The 18,508-nt window shown below is 45.2% G+C and overlaps 1 protein-coding gene across 1 annotated transcript in view; it reads right to left on the bottom strand.

Annotated features, from left to right (window-relative positions):
* Nucleotides 1-7,096, bottom strand: part of PPL (periplakin) — a 61,635-nt gene extending 54,539 nt beyond the window's left edge. Inside the window, exon 1 of the mRNA XM_054995618.1 lies at nucleotides 6,854-7,096. Within this exon, the coding sequence (XP_054851593.1) occupies nucleotides 6,854-6,915 (62 nt within the window). The 5' untranslated portion in view covers nucleotides 6,916-7,096. The remainder of the gene's footprint in view (nucleotides 1-6,853) is intronic.
* Nucleotides 7,097-18,508: the final 11,412 nt, after the last annotated feature.

Genomic DNA, 18,508 nt, shown 5'->3' with positions numbered 1-18,508 from the left:
CTATATATTTTTTTAGTTTTTTCCAATCTTCCAAAAACCAAGGATTTCAATGGAAAATAGACATCAAGCACTTTGAACTCTCTAAGCACTATATTAAAAAAACGCTATATAAATGTGAAATATTACCAACACGGTTCAGATTGCAAAGCTGGAAAAAGGCTAAGCTAACCATGATGGCGAAGGGAACATTCTCTGTTGTTTTACATCACAGAAGACCAAAATCTTATGCTGCAGATGGACAATAGGTTTAAAGAGGTATTATGGCAGAGGCATAAACTCCTGCCTTTCCTTTGACCCTCTTAACATCTGTGGTCAAACCGATTTCCAAAGCTCTACAAAGCCAGGATAATAGCGGGAAGGGCTGCACCCATCATACCATCTTCAACAATCTTTTCATTTCGTCCCCATCGCTGAGTAATTATTGCAAGGCAGCAAATGCAAAATGAATTGGCAACCTACGCCTAAAGGTACGGGCCGCTGTATCTCTGCACGGCAGCTGGCTTTGCAAAGCAGCCAGGGCTGGATTAACCACTATGGTAAGCAAGTACTTTGCAGGGCAGGATCTCTAGCCCAGTTGACATCCTTTTCCCGAGAGGTACTGGACAGTCTGCCATCTTACAGTGATCTCGTTTCTGGATGTCCTCCTGTCTTGCTTGTAAAATCAGTTGGTCTTTGATCCTAATTCGCAAATGCTAATTGCATATCGGAATCTGGATCTGTTCCAGTTTCCCCTTCTCCTACAATGAGTCATTCTACAATATGAGTGGCGATTTGCCTGCTTCTGCCTGGGCTTGAAGCATCTTTTCCCCGTCTCCAGCAGTCCAACCTGCCCCTTCCTCCACAGGATGTTCTGGTTTTGACAGTGCAAATATCCCATCATTTAAACAAAACACATACACAACTCACACTGATCTTTGCCTTACACACAAAAAGCAAATGAAGTTCCCTCTCTGCCCCTGCCAATCACTCCATACCAGGAAAAGCTTCACTCATCATATTTGTATCTCTTGCTGCTGAGAATCAGAACTGGGGCAGAAAAAGGTGACAAACTTAAACACCTTTTTGGGATGAAGCTGCAGAGAAAATGGACAGAGAGAACTTTTGCTCCCTCTCCCAAAATACTAGAATCTTTTTAACAGGTCAGTCTAGATGTTCTCAACAGATCCCTGAGAGGTGGAAGCCATTACCATTTTCTTTCCTTGGAACCCTTCGTGGAGGGAATTTCCCAGCAAGGAAAGGCACTTTCTCCCCTTCCTTCAGGCACAAAGGCATCCAATGAAGTTGATGGACAGAAGATTCAGGACTGACAAAAGGAAATACTTCTTTGCTCAGTGAGTGATTAAAATGTGGAATTCACTGCCAAAGGTTGTAGTAGCGAGACAGCAGGCACAGGCAGCTTTACAAGAGGATAAGGCAGATGAATGAAGGATAGCTCTATCAGTGCCTAAAAGTCACAATGACTAAAGAGAACCTACACATTCAGAGGCTGTAAGCCACTACTGCCAGGAGGCAGCCTCAGGAGAAGGCCTCAGCTTCTAGGCCCTGTTGCTGGCCTTCCATAATCACTGGTTGGCCACTGTGTGAGACAGGAGGGGCCACTGGTCTGGTCCAGCAGGGCTCTTCTCACTGGCCACTTCGTTATGCACAGATGCCAGATGCTCACCCCGAGATGGTCCCTATTCCCCTGGCTTTCTTTTCTGTAAACACGCCTTTTCCTCCTCATTCTTGATGCCTTGTTATGTCTTGGGGGGGAGCACTAGATTTTTTGTCATTTTTAACTTGTACAGCCCCCTGTGTAATGTATCTATATATATAAAGGCAAGTGTCCTGACTGCTTCATCAACACCCAGCCCAAACCCCTGGACCTGGAAACATGAAATTTGAGGAGAATATTCCTTTCATGATGTAAACACCCACTAAGAAGAGATTTTTAAGAAATTCACCCCCTAAGGGGGTAAAAAAGGGTAAAATGTGTTTTCCCAAAAGGATACAGCTTCCCTGTGTGGCTGGCAGGCTGCTGCCTGCTTGCGCCCCCATCCACTGCCAGCTTGGCCACTCTTCTCTGATTGGGCCAGCCTTTCAAGGTCATTTGCATATGTGGGCTGATTGGGCCTCACAACATTCCACACCTCATCCCCATCCCCGAGACGGTTGGAACACAGAGGTCATTTGTATATGCGGGCTGATTGGTCCTCACCCCCCACATTCTAAACAGTCTGCAGTTGCTATTGGGAGTCATTGAATGTGTCCTGAGGTCAAATGCACCTCCCAGTCTTCCCCTCAAAGTTCGCTAGGGTTGCCAACTCAAAACACACACACCAAAAAATGTTGCATACCCATAAGTATTATAACTGGATTTAAAGTAGTTAAATACCATAGGGAAGCACAGGTATCAAGCTAGTATTAGGTATAATAATAACAAATGCTGCAAGGCATCCAGACAGGATGCATCCTCTCACTTTAAACAGAGGCAGAGATACCTAGGAAGATACCTAGGAAGGTAGAGGGGAAAGAATTGTCTGCAATGTGTGTGTGTGTGTGTATTCCTATGGCCATTCATAACATGACCATACCTTTCTAAGCATGTTTATTCTGAAGTAAGTCCCACTGAGAATTAATAGCGCTTACTCCCTAGTAGAAAATTTCCTCAGTACTACAAGACTGTGATTTGGCATAGGGGACATGAAACCCATTTAGACTTGAGGTACTACATCCTTGGCTGAAGACTGCATGGCTACCCATCTTTAGTTGAAATGAGTCTGCAGCTAAAAAAGAGTCACCTTTTTTCCTAACTGCAATACAAGAATGACCATTAAATTCCTTCTCTTAGGAACTGCCAACATTGCTTTCTCATCAAACTCCATGCCTTTTGCTGCAGAACTTTGACACATAATGCTTTCCTGGTGTGTAGTTACAGGCTGGGGGAAGCATTGCCCAAAATCTACCTGTGTGCAAACTCCGCTTTAATGTATGCTTCAGGTGCCCCCACAGGCCTGGCATTCTGGACAAGAAAGAGGGGAAAGGAATGCAGCTGTAACCCAGCCTGGATCATTTGCCCGGCTGAGTCCAACTTGTTCATTCTGAAACGGCATCAGCCCGACAGGGCCACTTGCAACAAACACAGTAAGAGCAGAGGATTGCAGCCCCACCCTCCCACTGGCTGCTTCTCCATAACAAACCCTCTGGACAAGAATGCTGCAGGGCCCACACAGAACACGCCTTCCTGGCTCCTCTTGTGGCAGGATTCCCCCAAGGAAGGTCACGTGTTTGCATCCACAAAACTTTTCCACATGCTTGTTTGGAAAGATGGGGCCAAAAGCTTCTCTGGGGGCTTGTAAGGAACGAGGAGGACTTGATCCCCTGCTTATATGGAAACTTGGAACTTGCCTCCGGAGTAGAAGATGAGAAAGGAGGAGCATGGTAAGAGGCTCCAAAGGTCCTTGGTTGCTGGGACTCAAATCTTCCTTGGAAAGTTTACCCACTGACCTGAAAAATATTCACTGCCTGGCGGGGAGTGATCTGTGATTAAAACAGTCAACTTGAATAGCAGCACGGGGGGGGGGGGGGACACGACTGGCGCAGGTTATTCCATCTCAGAGGTGCAAGGATTGTGAAAGCTTCACATGGCGGATTCCTCACTGCTGTCAGACTTTTTAAAGGTGCAAGTGCTCTAATCAGCTATGCTGAGTTGTGAAGAAGAGGGTAGCATTGTGATTAGTGGGCTGTGGGGTTGAGAAAAGGCACTCTGCACATGCCTCCAGGCATTTTATTTGTTATTTGAAGACGGGTGTGCAATTTGTCACTCAGGGAGTTGTAACTAATAACCCTTGCATTCATTCACTTGTTAAACTACATTCCATGTTACTGCAAGGAGTGAGGAAATGACAAGAGGTCTGAGGAAAAGCAGTTGGGCATCTGAGGTGGGGCGGGAGTCAAGCGATACACAAGTACAGGTGCTCAGGAAACCGCAGGGAGCTAGGCAAGGTTCTTCTGGGGGAATATTAACTGTGTACTGGTTCTAGCCAGTTTGGTGCAGTGGCTAGAGTGCTGGATTAGAATCTGGGAGACACAGGTTCAAATCTCCCACCTGCCGTGGAAGCTAGCTGGGTGACCTTGGGCCAGTCAGACGCTCTCAGCCTATCCTACCTCACAGAGTTGTTGCACGGATAGCATGCAGAAGAGAGGGAAAAGATGTAAGCCACTTTGTGTCCTCCTTTGAAGAGAAAGGTAGGATCTAAATGAAAAAAATAATCAAGCATCTGGGATGCTGCATTCTGAATGCAGTGGCGGGGGGGGGGGGAGAAGGGTTTTTTTTTGTCTTGGGGCCTCTTAGCAGCCCTGAATGCAGCCCTTCCCTCCTGAAATGCCATATTCTTGAGGAACACCTGCATATTTATTAAATGCTAGTGTGCTTGCTGGAAAGGTCTGGGCAAAAAAAGCCCACTTTGATCTTCCTACTACATTTTTTTTTGGTCACACCTTTCCATGGAGCTCAGGGCAGCAGGCATGATTCTGTTGTGCCCATTTTAGCTTCTCTACAGCCCTGTGGGGTAGGTAAGGCAAAGAAAGGACGGTTGCCCCAGGCTCAGTGTGGGAATTGGAACTTGAGTCTCCCAAATCCTACTTTGACACCCTAACTGCTCCACCACATGGCCTGTCATGGTGCAAGAGGATTTTAACCAAAGAAATACCCAAGTCTATCAGGGCGCCTATGAAAGCAAAGAGGAAGGAAGCTCCTTTCGGATACAGGAATCTCACCTGTCACACCAGACAGACAAAGGCGGGATGTCGAGGTGCTATCAAATACCTAATGGTGGCCCGGCGATATAAATTCTGTGGGTCCTGTGATTGGCGGTAAGAAACACAGTGGCAGGCAAGGATACTGTCGTTTTAATAGTTACACCAGGGCTGCATTATCCCTAAGGCTGACTAGGCTGAAGCCCAGGGGCCCCGCAAGGACTAGGGGCCCGTAATTTTTTTTTTTGCTGAGGCACACCATCAGATAAATTACAATTAATTGATTCTTTTATATAACCTCTATTTATAAGATAATTAACTGCTTCCTTATTGAAGTTAAACAAATTGTCTCTTATATTAAAACAATTATATTTTTATATATATATATATATATATATATATATATATATATATATATATATATAATAAAGAATAAAAATTTTATTCACTTCAAAATACTACAGTATTGAACAATTGTGCCCCCAAAACGTGCTTTCTGGAAGAGTTCTACTCGTGCAATAAAAATATTTTTAAAACTGTGAATTGAATTCTTCAGGAGACCCTCAAAATGGATATAGGGCTATGTACTGCAGTCCAGTACCTACCCTACCAGAGTCAGGCTGTCAGCTGTACTGGGGGGACTGAAGTGCCAGAGGGGGCCCAAAATACCTGAAAGCCTCAGGGCCCGGGGATGGATTAATATGGCCCTGAGTTACACAGCAGGTGCCAAGCAGAACTGCAGTTCCCCAAATTCCCTCTTCTACAGAACAAGTAAAGATACAGGAAGCCTGTTCGGCTTTGCACTGTCCAGAGGTAATTTTGTCTTTCAACAAGCTGAGTGCTGCACCCTGCTAGCATTTGTTTTACAGCTGGAGTCCTGGACACGAATGCCTCCCTCCACCCAACACAAAACACCTAGTAGTTGTCACAGACCATATTTTGTGAATTTGATAGCAAGCATACCTCTGGGGTATGGTGCTTTTGGCAAAGCCTTGCGTGTTCAGAATACATTAATGAATTCACAGATTAAGTAAATTAAATTTGGAGAGCTGTCATGTCTCAGAGTACAGAGCTACAGAGCTCAATGGTCTGACTTGGTAGAAAGCAGCAGCATAAATTCAAGTCCTGTTTTTATCAAATCAACCTAGTTGCTGTTTTAATTGGGATGCATCCAGACATGTTACTTGGCTCTGGAAGGAGCAGTAAATCAGAAGTATGCCAATATTTGGGGGGGGGGGGGAGAAAGAGGGTGCAAAGGGCCGCACCCTGAGAGATTAAATTCTGGAATGTGTCAACAGACTCCAGCAAAATGTGCTGAGGAAAATTAAGGCAGCAGTTCTCTGCCTGCTTTTCTGGGAGTTCATTCCCTTTGACACAGTGAAACTTGCTTTTTGAATAAACATAGCAGGCTACAGAAAGAAGAACCCCAAAGCTTAAATATGAGAGGATTCACCCGGGCTTAGCCTATTTCAGAGTCAGGGCCTCAGCCACTGCTGAGCATATACAAAGTTCTTCTCATGTGTTAACTGTCACCAAACAAATCTAAGAGTCAGGGTTTACTCGGCAGTAAAGGTGCCATCGTTCTCTGCTCATATTTCATTAAGACACAGAAATTAACAAGGAGAAACTCCCCCCCTCCCCCATCTCAACGCCAGGTAAATCTTTGCTTGCTAGGTTTTTGAGTAGCTGTTACCAAAGCCACAGGATCAGGGCCAGTACAAAAAAGGCAGTTTTCCTTTCAATCTCAGATACCCATTCCTAAAGTTTTCAGTAGTGCTACCATACAGCATGTGCACAGGATCTTTTGCCCACCTAATATAAGATTCCAGAAGAGGGCTTCAAGGATTTCCAGGCACTGAATAGAAGGGACTTGAACCCATCTCTAGAATCAATGTAAGTGCAGAGAGAAAAGCAAGTTTACAAGCCAGTAGAACAAACAGCACTGTTGATCTGGTTACACTGGACGAGGTGCAGGCAGAAAGAACACAGACTGCCGAGCACCTATTTCTGAGGCTTTGCACAACAGCTCCAGGGCGAGATTCACGACCATTCATTCCCCACAGGTTGCTTGGCCAGGCACTGAATTCCCCTTGCAGACCGCAGCTGGGACACCCACCTTTTCTTCTGGACTGTCGGGCTGTATTTCCCCTTGTTCCGTTTCTTGAAAAGCGAATGCATCCTGCCGGCCCCAGGAGCCAGTAGAGAAAATCTGGTCGCGTGGGGGCGGGGGGGGGGGAGATCAAGGAACTGTCACCGGGCAGCTGGCAGCGCTCCTTCCCGTTTGGCAAAAGGCCAGGCGTCTTCGCTGCTAGATCCTGCAGGGAGAGGAGAGCTCGGTGGAGAGGAGGGCAGCAGCTACCCGGGCTCCTGCCTCTCTGTCACTGCTGCCAGGGGAGGTGCGAGCTGCTAAGCTAGCCCGGGACAGCCTCCTGCAGGGAGGTGGGGTCATACCTAGCAGCACACATGTCAGAAATGCAGGCGGAGCTTGCCCAGGACGACATGATTTCTTCCACTGCTTTGGCTAGCAGTGCAAGTTGCTAAGGGAACCATCTGTTGCCGAGTACCTTTTTCTGCCCCTGGTGACATCTGAGGCAGGTGACATCAGAGTTGCCAGCATCTTTTTAAAAAATGTCTCACTCGGTGCCCTAACTTTAACAACAGGCTGAAACTGAGCAGAGAGGTGCAAAAAGAAGCGGGAGAAGTTTTACCTGCTAAAGTTATGCACGCTGCACAGAAGCAAGGCTAATAAAAAAAGTGGCAGTTCTTTTAGGGATGCCAACTTTTGAAGCCTTGCCCCTTTGCCCCACGAGCTTTTACATGGGCACCCACAATTTCCCCCAAACAGCTTGGTGGCAGCGGGAGAGTCGAAAAGTCCCTTCTGTCCTCACACACTGGATTCTAACTGGAAGTTGCAACAGCAGTGAATATATTATATAAAACTCTAAAATGCCCCAAATAAGAAAACTGTGTTGGCTTACCCCACCCCTCCCACCAAACAACTGGCGATGGCATACCTGGGATGAGAATGTCACTTCACCCTCACAACAGCACGGAGCCAGGGAGATTTGTATCCAACGTTTCCCCCAGACAGTTCAAGTTAAATACTCTGTCTTCTGCACCACAATTACTGAACCAGAATGCTTCTGGCCCTGTGCAGAAACCATCTCTCTCACCCTCTGGCAACTTCGCAACCTGGCTAGAGGCTTCAGTTTCTCAGTGGGCTTTACTTTTAAATGCTGACCATTTTAGAAATGAGAGATCCGCTGAAGCAGAGGGGGATGTTTGGAGTAGAGGGTGGGAACAGCCCCTCGCGGAGACTGGCCGTGTTGCAAGTCAGCTTTCATTTTGATTAGGAATGTTAAGAGGAAAGCGATATGTGATGCTCACTACAGCTTGTGTGCATTTTTATACTAGAACATCAGCATGATAGATTAGGATTTCATTTTTCTGGTTCCATTTATACATGTTTTTGTATTTTTCATATTATATTTAACTTTTAAATATTGTTTTTTAGATATTTGTATATGGTTTAATGTATAATGTTTTCTTTTGTTGTTAGCCCCCCTGAGCCCATTCACGGGGAGGATGGAATATAAATTTGATAAAACAAAAGTCTCATAACAAGCACTTTGTATGGGTCTGGTGATCCCACCAGGCCTAGCAAGCCACAGCCAGAATAGGCCCATTTGGTTGCTAAGGCAACACCCTCCATCTGGGTGCAGGTGATATTTTTGCTCATCAGTGACAGGACAGGTGTGACTTAAAGCTGTGACTAAATGAACAGGTTTGGGGAGGGCGTTCCTTGCCGACAGGGTGTGAAGCCCGTGTTGATACAAGAATGAATAACCCCTCTTTGCCTTCCCCTCTCTTAACTCTGGAGATTTTTTCTTTCTTTTTTTCCTCTCACAAAAAGGGATATGACCAATATTCCTCAGTTTTAGAGGGGGAGGATCAGAAGTCCCAGGTATCTGAGGTCCTCATGAAACCACAACAGGAAGAATGAGCCAACCTTGACTGCAGGACTTGCATCAAAGAGTATCTGCCTGAGAGATATGCAGTTAACAAACAGTGTAAAAACAAGCAATTGGTCCCTGTTTATCTCTTTCCTGATATCTGTCCTTGGTAAAGAGCAGCAGCCACATCCAAATATCACAAACAAACACCGTTTATATATGAAGAACAAATATTTTTATAATATCATAAATATAATCTCTCTTCTAAAATAGGGAGCCAGCATGATGCAGCAGTTCATGTCAGACTAAGTTTGAATCCCCACTCTGCTGTTGTTATTAGGATAAAATGGAGGTGGGAAGAATAATTTAATTAATTAGATTTCTTGCCTGCCCTCCCTGCGAGTGGGCTTAGGGCAGGTTACAACATTATACAGTAATACAATAAATGACAACAACCATACACAATAAAAGATAAAATATACAATTTCATTGTTCTAACAACAACAACAACAAATTTATATACCGCCCTTCAGGATGACTTAATGCTCACTCAGAGTGGTTTACAAAGTATGTTATTACTATCCCCACAACAATCACCCAGTGAGGTGGGTGGGGCTGAGAGATCCCTGAGAGAGCTGTGACTGACCCAAGGTCACCCAGCTGGCTTCAAGTGGAGGACTGAGAAATCAAACCCAGCTCTCCAGATTAGAGTCCCAGTGCTCTTAACCATTACACCAAAAATTAAAACAACAATCTAAAATTCAGCGAGATGGTTCACCATAATACATCCCACACACGACTGTCTTGGAGGTAAAGCAGGCAGGTCGCCAGAATGTATAACAAGCGGATCAGAGGCTGCAGCAGAGAGGCCAACCAGGCCGATCGCCCATGCCTCAACCACCACCATAAGCCTGGCAGAACATCTGTGTCTTACAGGCCCGGCAGAACGGTAGCAAGTTTTGCAGGGCCCTAGTCTTGACAGAGAGAGAGATCCACCAGGCTGGAGCCAGGGCTGAAAAGGCCCTGGCCCTGGTCAAGGCTAGGCTAGAATAATATTGTAAGCTGCTTTGGGTCCCATTGGAGAGGAAAGTGGGTATAAGTATCTAAATGAATAAATAGTGATTATGAAGAACTTTCAAAGATAAAATTGTCAGAGTTTATAATGCAAACAGTATCCATTGTGAACTATCTTTTTCTCTTGCCAATGGAGCATGTTTGCCTGGAGGGTCCTATGCCAAAAGGTTCTTGTTTAGGTATATGGACGTCTGTTTGGAGAAACACATTCTGAGCCAAGCTCTGGTCTGTTGATCTGAACTTCACTCTGGAGCTTTTAGGAAAGACCTGTGAATTCTCTCTGGCCTGTGCGAGTGTTGCTGCTTGCTGTACCCTCTAATTATGTCATCTCTTTTAGCACTCCAATCAATTCATCATTAAAAAAAACAGCTTGGCCTACAGCCCAAAGTAGGTCTTTCACCCGGCTCCCTATAGAAATTCAGCGTGCATTTTTATCTTCCAGATTAGAGAGTTGTAAAGAAAGGCTCCACGGTTGCCTTTTCCTGCCTGCTTTTACATGCAGGGCTCAGGCTGCGTCAGTTTAGTTCCAGGTTACAGTGGAGGAAGCTGAGTGCAAGAGAATCAGCTGCTGAGCTATGTGGAGCTCAAAAGTGTCTTGTGTTCTGCTTCTCCCATCAGAAAATGCAAGGTTGTCCCAAACTAGGATTGTCAGCTCCTTAGAATGCAAAATTCTGGTGAAGGGTCCACCAAGCTGTATGGCCCAGCCCTTTAAAAAGCCTTTGCATGGGCCTGATCCAAATCAGCTCCTCACATGCAAACTATAGAAAAATAGGAAATCATTCAGATGTGCCTGGCTTTGCATGCAAACTACTCAAGGTGAAAATTTTGTTTTTGCTTTTGAATAGTTAATGCATGGAGTCCAATCTCAACTAGATCACCTTTGGTTAGTTGAAGTGTGTGTGGGGAGGAATAACTGATGGGCTGGAGAATTTCCTCCTGTGCTTCAACAGAGCTGCTCTCTCTCTCACTCTCACTCTCAGGCATGGCAGTGCCCCACATGCTGCCTTTATTTTTTTTTAAAGTGTAAAAATTTTATTTAAAAAGTAAAGATATAACAATAGAGAGCGCATAAAAAAACCTTATACAACACTACATTTGAAATTAAATCGAGACTTATACAAACATATAAACACTACATTTAAAATTAGTTTGAGACTTATATAAGTGCTGCATTTAAAATTAAATTAAACTAATAGAAAAAAACATTCAGAATTTCTCATAACTAAACTTAATTACGTAATGGCTCTCCTTCCCTCTCCTTGGTTATACTTATACAAACTACAATACAATCAGCAAAGTAAAATGTCAACTTTTTTGGTTAGTCATTTCCCTGTGTTTTATCTTCTTATATTTATACTAAGATACCTTAATCAATGTTTATTTTGCTTAAGTAGTCAAATAAACGCTTCCATTTTCCCCAAAATTCAGCTATTGGTCTATTATGTACCACATGCTGCCTTTATATAGCATGGGAGAAAATGGCACCCATTAAAACACATATACAATTCATATCCCCTCCACATTCAAACTAATACAACCACCGAACTTGTTAAAAAACTCAAGATTCCCCTTGTATCACCACAATTAAAAGGGTTAGAGATTTACTTTTAAAAAAGTTGGGAATTCAGTGCAATTAGAAGATCATGGTGATAGATGGTTATAACATTATTATGTTATAACAAGTAATTTTTTTTTTTTAAGCGTGAAATCTCTCCAGTGACAGGGGGAGGATGCAGGGGAAATGGTCACTGGCAGAGGAAAGCGCACACTTTCGCACTGGCAGTGGATGCTCCACTGGCAGTGTGAATGCCTCTGCATTGGCTGTGGTAACAAAAGGGAAATAGAGAATCTTCGCTGTGGGGATACAGCCATATTTAGTTCCACAGTCATATTTGAACAACAGTGGCTTCAGTTTAACAAACTGTTCATCTTTAAACGCCTTTTAAAAATAAACAGTATCTCATATTAGGGTTTCCTTAGGCTGATGGTAAGCAGAACTGAGCATACACAGAACCAGGGCTTTTTTTCAGCAGGAACGTGGTGGAACGGAGTTCCGGCACCTCTTGAAAATGGTCACATGGCCATTTGGCCCCGCCCCCTGATCTCCAGACAGAGGGGGGTTTAGATTGCCCTCCATGCCATGGAGGGCAATCTAAACTCCCCTCTGTCTGGAGGGCGATCTAAACTCCCCTCTGTCTGGAGGTCAGGGGATGCCATGTGACCATTTTCACTGAGGGCGATTTAAACTTTAAAGAACTCCCCCCTTGTTCCAACTGACCCAAAGTGACGTCATTGTGCGGTCCTCCTGAGCTCCACCACTGAGTTCCACCACCTCTTTTCCCAGAAAAAAGCCCTGCACAGAACAATTCTTTATCCTTAAGTGACTCACCCAGAGGGCCATAGTAGAAATCAGAGGCAGAACTGGGAATGCAGAGTGGTGAGAGAGAGGCCCCGAAGGACAACCCTGGCCTTCTTCTTAATCTAAAGATTTCAAATAGCGAAAAAAATACACACAGGGAGAAGCTCCAGGGTGGTTTGTGTAACAGCAAGTGCTGATACTTAGAGAACTGCAATAAAAGATGTAGCAAGAGCTTGCAAAACGCTCTCCCTACTGTCAGGAGACATCAATTTCCCCTCTCCAAACTGCCCCAATCAAGATCCTTTGCAAGCCTCCTGTGGATATGAGCATCAGAATAGAACGTTTGCTTTGCCAGATGAGATAAACAGTGACGCCACCTACTCTGGCATCACATTTTCAGCGGTGTCTGGGAAAGGCACAAGGAGAGTATAGTAGAGAGAGCCAGATTACTTCTGTTCAGCACCTGGAAGCTGAGGGAATATAGCACCTCTGAGGCTGGATGTTTTATTTCCACAAATCCCAACTTCGTGGCCATTGACTGAAATGCCTATCGCTATTTAGTTTTTAACCTGAAAAGCAAGATGAAAACTATCTCCCCCCAAAGGCTCCCATCACGAAGGTCAAAAGGACCTCCCTTGCTCCACTGCTATCCTAAATCAAAGTTCTTTTTGGCAGGGAGGAGGTATCACAGTTCTCTGCAGTTGTTCATTCCCTTGTCAGTGAATCTGTGCAATGCTTACAAGTTGCGGCCATCTGGGTGCAACACATTCCATTAAGTTAGTTGAGTTGTGTTAAGAAATGTCTCCTTTTTGTCTGCACTGCCAGTCTATTTTGTTAGACAACTTCCTGACGCTTCCATCGCATCCCATGTGGTCACATGGGTGACGTATCGCAGCTGGCAGCTGGAACTTGAAAGTGGAGGGCATAATTTCCTGAGCCAGCATTTGTGTGAAAGAGGGGATTTGAACTCCAGAGAGCTGTGTTGCTTCAGTCTCCAGAGACGGTGAAGGATCCTGCCAATAATTTAGAATGGCTAAATGTAGTAAGGTGGCCACTGGCCAGACCTTCAAGAAGTTCTTCCAACTTGTCCAAAAGGGAAAATGCCACCAGTTGTCCTGATATGGTGAGGAGATATGCTAGATGTAAATTGTCTGCGCAGTTCCTTCTGGGGGTCCAGAGCTGGTAGCCTTGCAGATAAATGTGGGATGGGCAGGTGTATTGCCACCTTCGGGGTGGGGTGGGGGTTCTCCCCACCATTGCACTTGTTTAATTTATTTCATTATTGTTTTGTATATTGATTTTAGTATTGTTGTTTTCTTGTTTTTATTGATTTTAAACTGTTCACCGCCCAGAGCCCCTGGGGATGGGCAGTATATAAATTGAAATATAAATATAAATAAATAAATAAAAACATTACAAAAGGTTTGCCATTATAGGTGGACATGAACTGGGACAATGGTGGTTCGTTGCGGTTCATGGTTCATCTCGTTTCACGAACTATAAACCGGCATGAAATTGCTCAGTTCGCGAACCGGTTCATTTGGCTCATGAATACGTCACTTCTGGGGCAGCAAAAGGTCTGCAGAAAGCCCATCCCCCCTGTTTCCTAGGTAACTGATTCATCTGTGCCAGACTGTCTCCCCCTCCCCTCCTAATTGCCTGTTCCCTCTGCTCTTCTGTGTTTGACCAGTCTCTGTATCAGGCATCTGAAGAAGAGAACTTGATTCTCGAAAGCTTATGCTAAAATAAAATTGGTTAGTCTTAAAGGTGCTACTGGACTCTTTTTGATTTTGCTACCACAGACTAACACGGCTAACTTCTCTGCATCTAAGCCGAAAAATGAACCTAAAAATCATAGCAGTTTGTTGTGGTTCATCAGAAAAGCTCTCCGACAAACCATTGGTTCGTGAATCAAAAAATGGCCTAGTTCATGATGAACTTTGGTTCATATTTCGGTTCGTGCCCATCTCTAGTGGCATCTTTGTTATATTAAAATAAAACAAAAGTCCAATGGCACATTAGATAGCAACACTTTATGCATTTTTGTGAGTCACAGCAGTCTTCTTCAGATAAGAAATGAGCTGTAACTTATATAGAAATAAACGCTGTCAGTCTTTAAGGTGTCACTAGATTTTTGCTTTATTTAGTAAAAAATAATGTGCCCCAATGGCTCAGAACCAGAATTTTATGCTGGGGGATCCAGAGGTCAAATCCTTGTTCAGGGAATGTTTCTCTGCACCAGCAATTCACCAATGGAGTTAGGGTCATTATTACTCTAGGGAAAGTGAATTAGGTGGAAATTGACAAAAGTATATTTTGTCCCTTTCTTTGCTGCTGTTCCATTCCTGGATTGCTAAAGTGAAACACTGATGGTATTTCCCCCCTTTTTCACACCAAATGAAAACCTTTTTAAAAAATTCTATGGCTTCTTTGGGGTTTTGTGTGATCCCCACATCAGATTAGTAAAGTACACTTTTTGTTCAGTAGAATAGATTTCCTAAAAAGTAACCAATAGCCCGAGTCAAACAGGGTCTGTCCCTGGTACCCAGTCATGAAGACTGAGAGTGAATGGCTGAGTCTCGCAAACTTCCTACCACGGGGCTTATGGAGGCTTGTCTGAAACTTTGGGCTCCCTAGTAAGAGGCTTTATTTGCACAGAAGAGCAATCTACTTCAAACAGGAGAAGCAACAAGGAGAGCTGGAGAAAGAGAGCAGAATGGGAACAAGTTGCAACAGGCCTGAAAGGATGGGACTTTAAATAAATGAGAAGGCGGAACAAAGTGCGGAGATTTCCTAGGCCCTTGAGAGGTAATCACTGGAGTTGTTCTGGCTTGCCTCCTTTCACACCTAGTGCACTGATTCTTCTGTGATGCTAGAATAATCAAGTGGCTACAGACCTGTGAAGCTGCCTTACACCAATTTGGACCTCAAGTCCAGCCAGTTCCGCCGGACTAGCAGTGGCTCTCCAGATTTTCTGCTACTGGAGATCATTTTCATTGCAGATGTGGGGACTGAGCTGGAATCTCCTGAATGCAAAGTGTGTGCTTGGCCACTGATCTTTGGCCCCTCTCCCCAACTGGACATGTGCTGCCCACTTACACAGAACTAAAGGATGACCCCCTCTATCCCAGTATTGTCTATGCCAGTGGTACACAAACTATTTGAAGTGGGACCCACTTTTTGTCAGTCCTTGGCAGGTAGAATCCCCAAGTTCTCCACAACAAACACGCAGGTGTATTGGTTGAAGTAACTTCATTGGAGATCCATCAAGTTCAAGGTGCTCAGACAAGTGCATTGGCAGAAGTGACGTAACTGGGGCTGGTGATGTTAGTTATAGGGAATGTTCCCACCATCAGGATAAGGGCCATTTAAGTTTTTGGGCGCGAAAGAGCCGGGGGGGTTGTCAGGGAGAAGTTAGGTTTAAGCTAGACAGAACAAAGAATGAAATCATCTCAGTTCCCAAGAAAGATACATTTCGAGCTGGCCGCAGCCAGCCTTCAACGACACTTGCTGGAGGCACCAGGAAAGAGAAAGTAAATACTTGTGAGATAAGCTACTGCTTTAACATCAATAAGAAACTTCTCATGCCCTCAGAGGACCAGTACAGAACACAGAATGCATTCATGGCAGATATGCAGAGACAGGCATGTATGACACTTCTATTCTTCCTTTTAGGACCCTCTGCTGCAATACCACAGGTTGCTGGCTGTGCTGGGTATTGCAGTGTAGGTCTTGCAACCCCCTCACCCTGGTCCAGGAGACACAACCCACTTGGGTGTCACAAAAAACAGAAGGTGGTAGTCGTCGGGGACTCCTTGCTCAGGGGTATGGAACGCCATGTCTCTGGGCCAGATCCCCTATTCCGATAGATGTGTTGCTTGCCGGGAGCCAGAATTCAGGATATTACCGACCGGCTGCCAAAACTCATCAAGCCTGCTGATAAGTACCCGTTTGTGCTGATTCATCTGGGAACGAACGACACGGCTTCAAATACTGTTGCAAGAATTAAAGAGGATTATGAAGCCCTTGGAAGGCAGTTGAAGACATTGGGGGCTCAGGTGGCATTCTCTTCTATCCTTCCAGTCACAGGAAGAGGAGCACGCCGGGAGCGGACCATACTTGAGGTGAATCATTGGCTGAGTTGGTGGTGCTGGCAGGAGCGCTTTGGGTTCTGGGACCATGGGATAGGTTTTCTTAGAGAAGGCCTTCTAGCACATGATGGGCTTCACCTCTCAAGGGCAGGGAAGAAAACGTTTGGAACGAACCTGGAGAACTTCGTCAGGAGAGCTTTAAACTGATGCTGCAAGGGGCAGGGAACGATCGACATGGCGACTTCAATGATGAAGTGAACACAGTAGGGACCCACCTGGGTAGGAAAGGTCAAACAAAGGTACAAGGCTACAAGTGTCTATATACCAATGCCCAAAGTATGGGCAATAAGAAAGAAGAGCTTGAGCTTCTATTGCAAACAGAGGGCTATGATATAGTAGGAATTACTGAGACTTGGTGGGATGATTCTCATGACTGGAATGTGCTAGTGGATGGGTATGAGTTGTTCAAGAAAAAACGGAAGTGTAGAAGAGGAGGTGGAGTGGCGTTGTATGTGAGGAGAGGGCTTGATTGTCAAGAAGTTATGGAGAATGGGGCGGACAGCCCGGTGGAAAGTATATGGGTAGAAATAAGGGGAGGAAGGACAAAGGGTATTGTTGTTAGAGTCTGCTACAGACCACCCGACCAGCGAGAAGAAACGGATGCTGCCCTCTTTGAACAGATTGGCAGAGTATCCAGACATCAGAACCTTGTAATTATGGGTGACTTCAACTTCCCCGATGTGTGCTGGGAGACAGGCTCAGCAAAGCGTCATGAATAACGCAATTTCCTGACTTGCCTGGCCGATAACTTCCTTTTTCAAAAGGTGGAGGAAGCTACAAGGGGTTCGGCCATACTAGACTTGATATTAACCAACAAGGAAGAATTGGTAGATGAGATGATGGTGGTGGGGACCTTAGGGGGAAGTGACCATGTCCTTCTTGAATTCCAGTTGCTGTGGGGAACCAAGGAAGTTCATAGCCAGACTCGTAGGTTAGATTTTCATAGGGCCAACTTCGATGAACTCAGAGGCTTGATGAGAGTCATTCCGCGGGGGAGTGTGCTGGAAGGGAAAGGAGCGAGTGAAGGGTGGGCCATTCTCAAACACGAGCTTTTGCAAGCTCAAGCCCTCACTATCCCAGCAAGACGGAAACATGGTAAGGGCTCCAAGAAACCGATGTGGATGCACAGAGAGCTCCAGAATAAGCTAAGAGAGAAAAAGTAAATGTTCAGGAAATGGAGAGAAGGACAGACCTCTAAAGAGGAGTATATGAGGGTTACTAGGTACTGCAGATCAGCCATCAGAGAGGCCAAAGCTCAGTACGAGCTGGGTCTGGCCAGGAGGGCTCGCTACAACAAGAAAAACTTCTACAGATATGTGAGAAGCAAACGCAAGGTAAAAGAGGCAATTGGACCGCTGTTGGGAGTAGATGGAGATACTCTGATGGAGGACAGAGAAAAAGCAGACAGGCTTAATGACTTTTTTGCCTCTGTTTTCTCCCTGAAGAACTCAGGCACATCTAGAGATAGTAGAAAATGTGGCAGGATACCTGAGTGGCTAATTGACATTGACAGAGAGGTTGTGGAGAGGCATCTGGCTGCACTGGATGAATACAAATCCCCTGGGCCGGATGGGGTGCACCCAAGAGTGCTGAAAGAACTTTCCAGAGAACTTGCAGAACCCCTGTCCATCATCTTCAAGGCCTCCGGGAGGACTGGGGATGTGCCCCAAGATTGGAGAAGAGCGAATGTTATCCCAATCTTTAAGAAAGGGAGGAAGGACGACCCGGGAAACTACAGGCCGGTCAGTCTGACTTCTGTGGCTGGGAAGATATTAGAACAGATTTTAAAGGGATCAATCTGTAAGCATCTGAAGGACCGCTCAGTGATCCGGGGAAGTCAGCATGGTTTTGTTCCTAACAGATCTTGCCAGACCAACCTGGTTTCCTTCTTTGATCGAGTGACCAGCTTACTGGATCGGGGGAACTCTGTTGACGTGATTTATCTGGATTTCAGTAAAGCTTTTGATAAGGTCCCCCATGACATTCTGATGGGCAAACTGGAAGACTGTGGAGTAGACTATAGGACAGTTCGGTGGATAGGGAACTGGTTGGAGGACTGCACTCAAAGAGTGGTGGTCAACGGCGTTTCATCAGATTGGAGGAAGGTGTCCAGTGGGGTGCTGCAGGGCTTGGTTTTGGGCCCGGTACTTTTCAATATTTTTATCAATGATCTGGATGAAGGAGTGGAAGGGCTGCTCATTAAATTTGCTGATGATACCAACTTGGGAGCGGTA

Source organism: Eublepharis macularius, chromosome 12 (genome assembly GCF_028583425.1).
Source record: "Eublepharis macularius isolate TG4126 chromosome 12, MPM_Emac_v1.0, whole genome shotgun sequence".
Classification (NCBI taxonomy): Eukaryota; Metazoa; Chordata; class Lepidosauria; order Squamata; family Eublepharidae; genus Eublepharis; species Eublepharis macularius.
The sequence above is the reverse complement of the archived record's forward strand: the minus strand, read 5'-3'. Positions and strand labels throughout refer to the sequence as shown.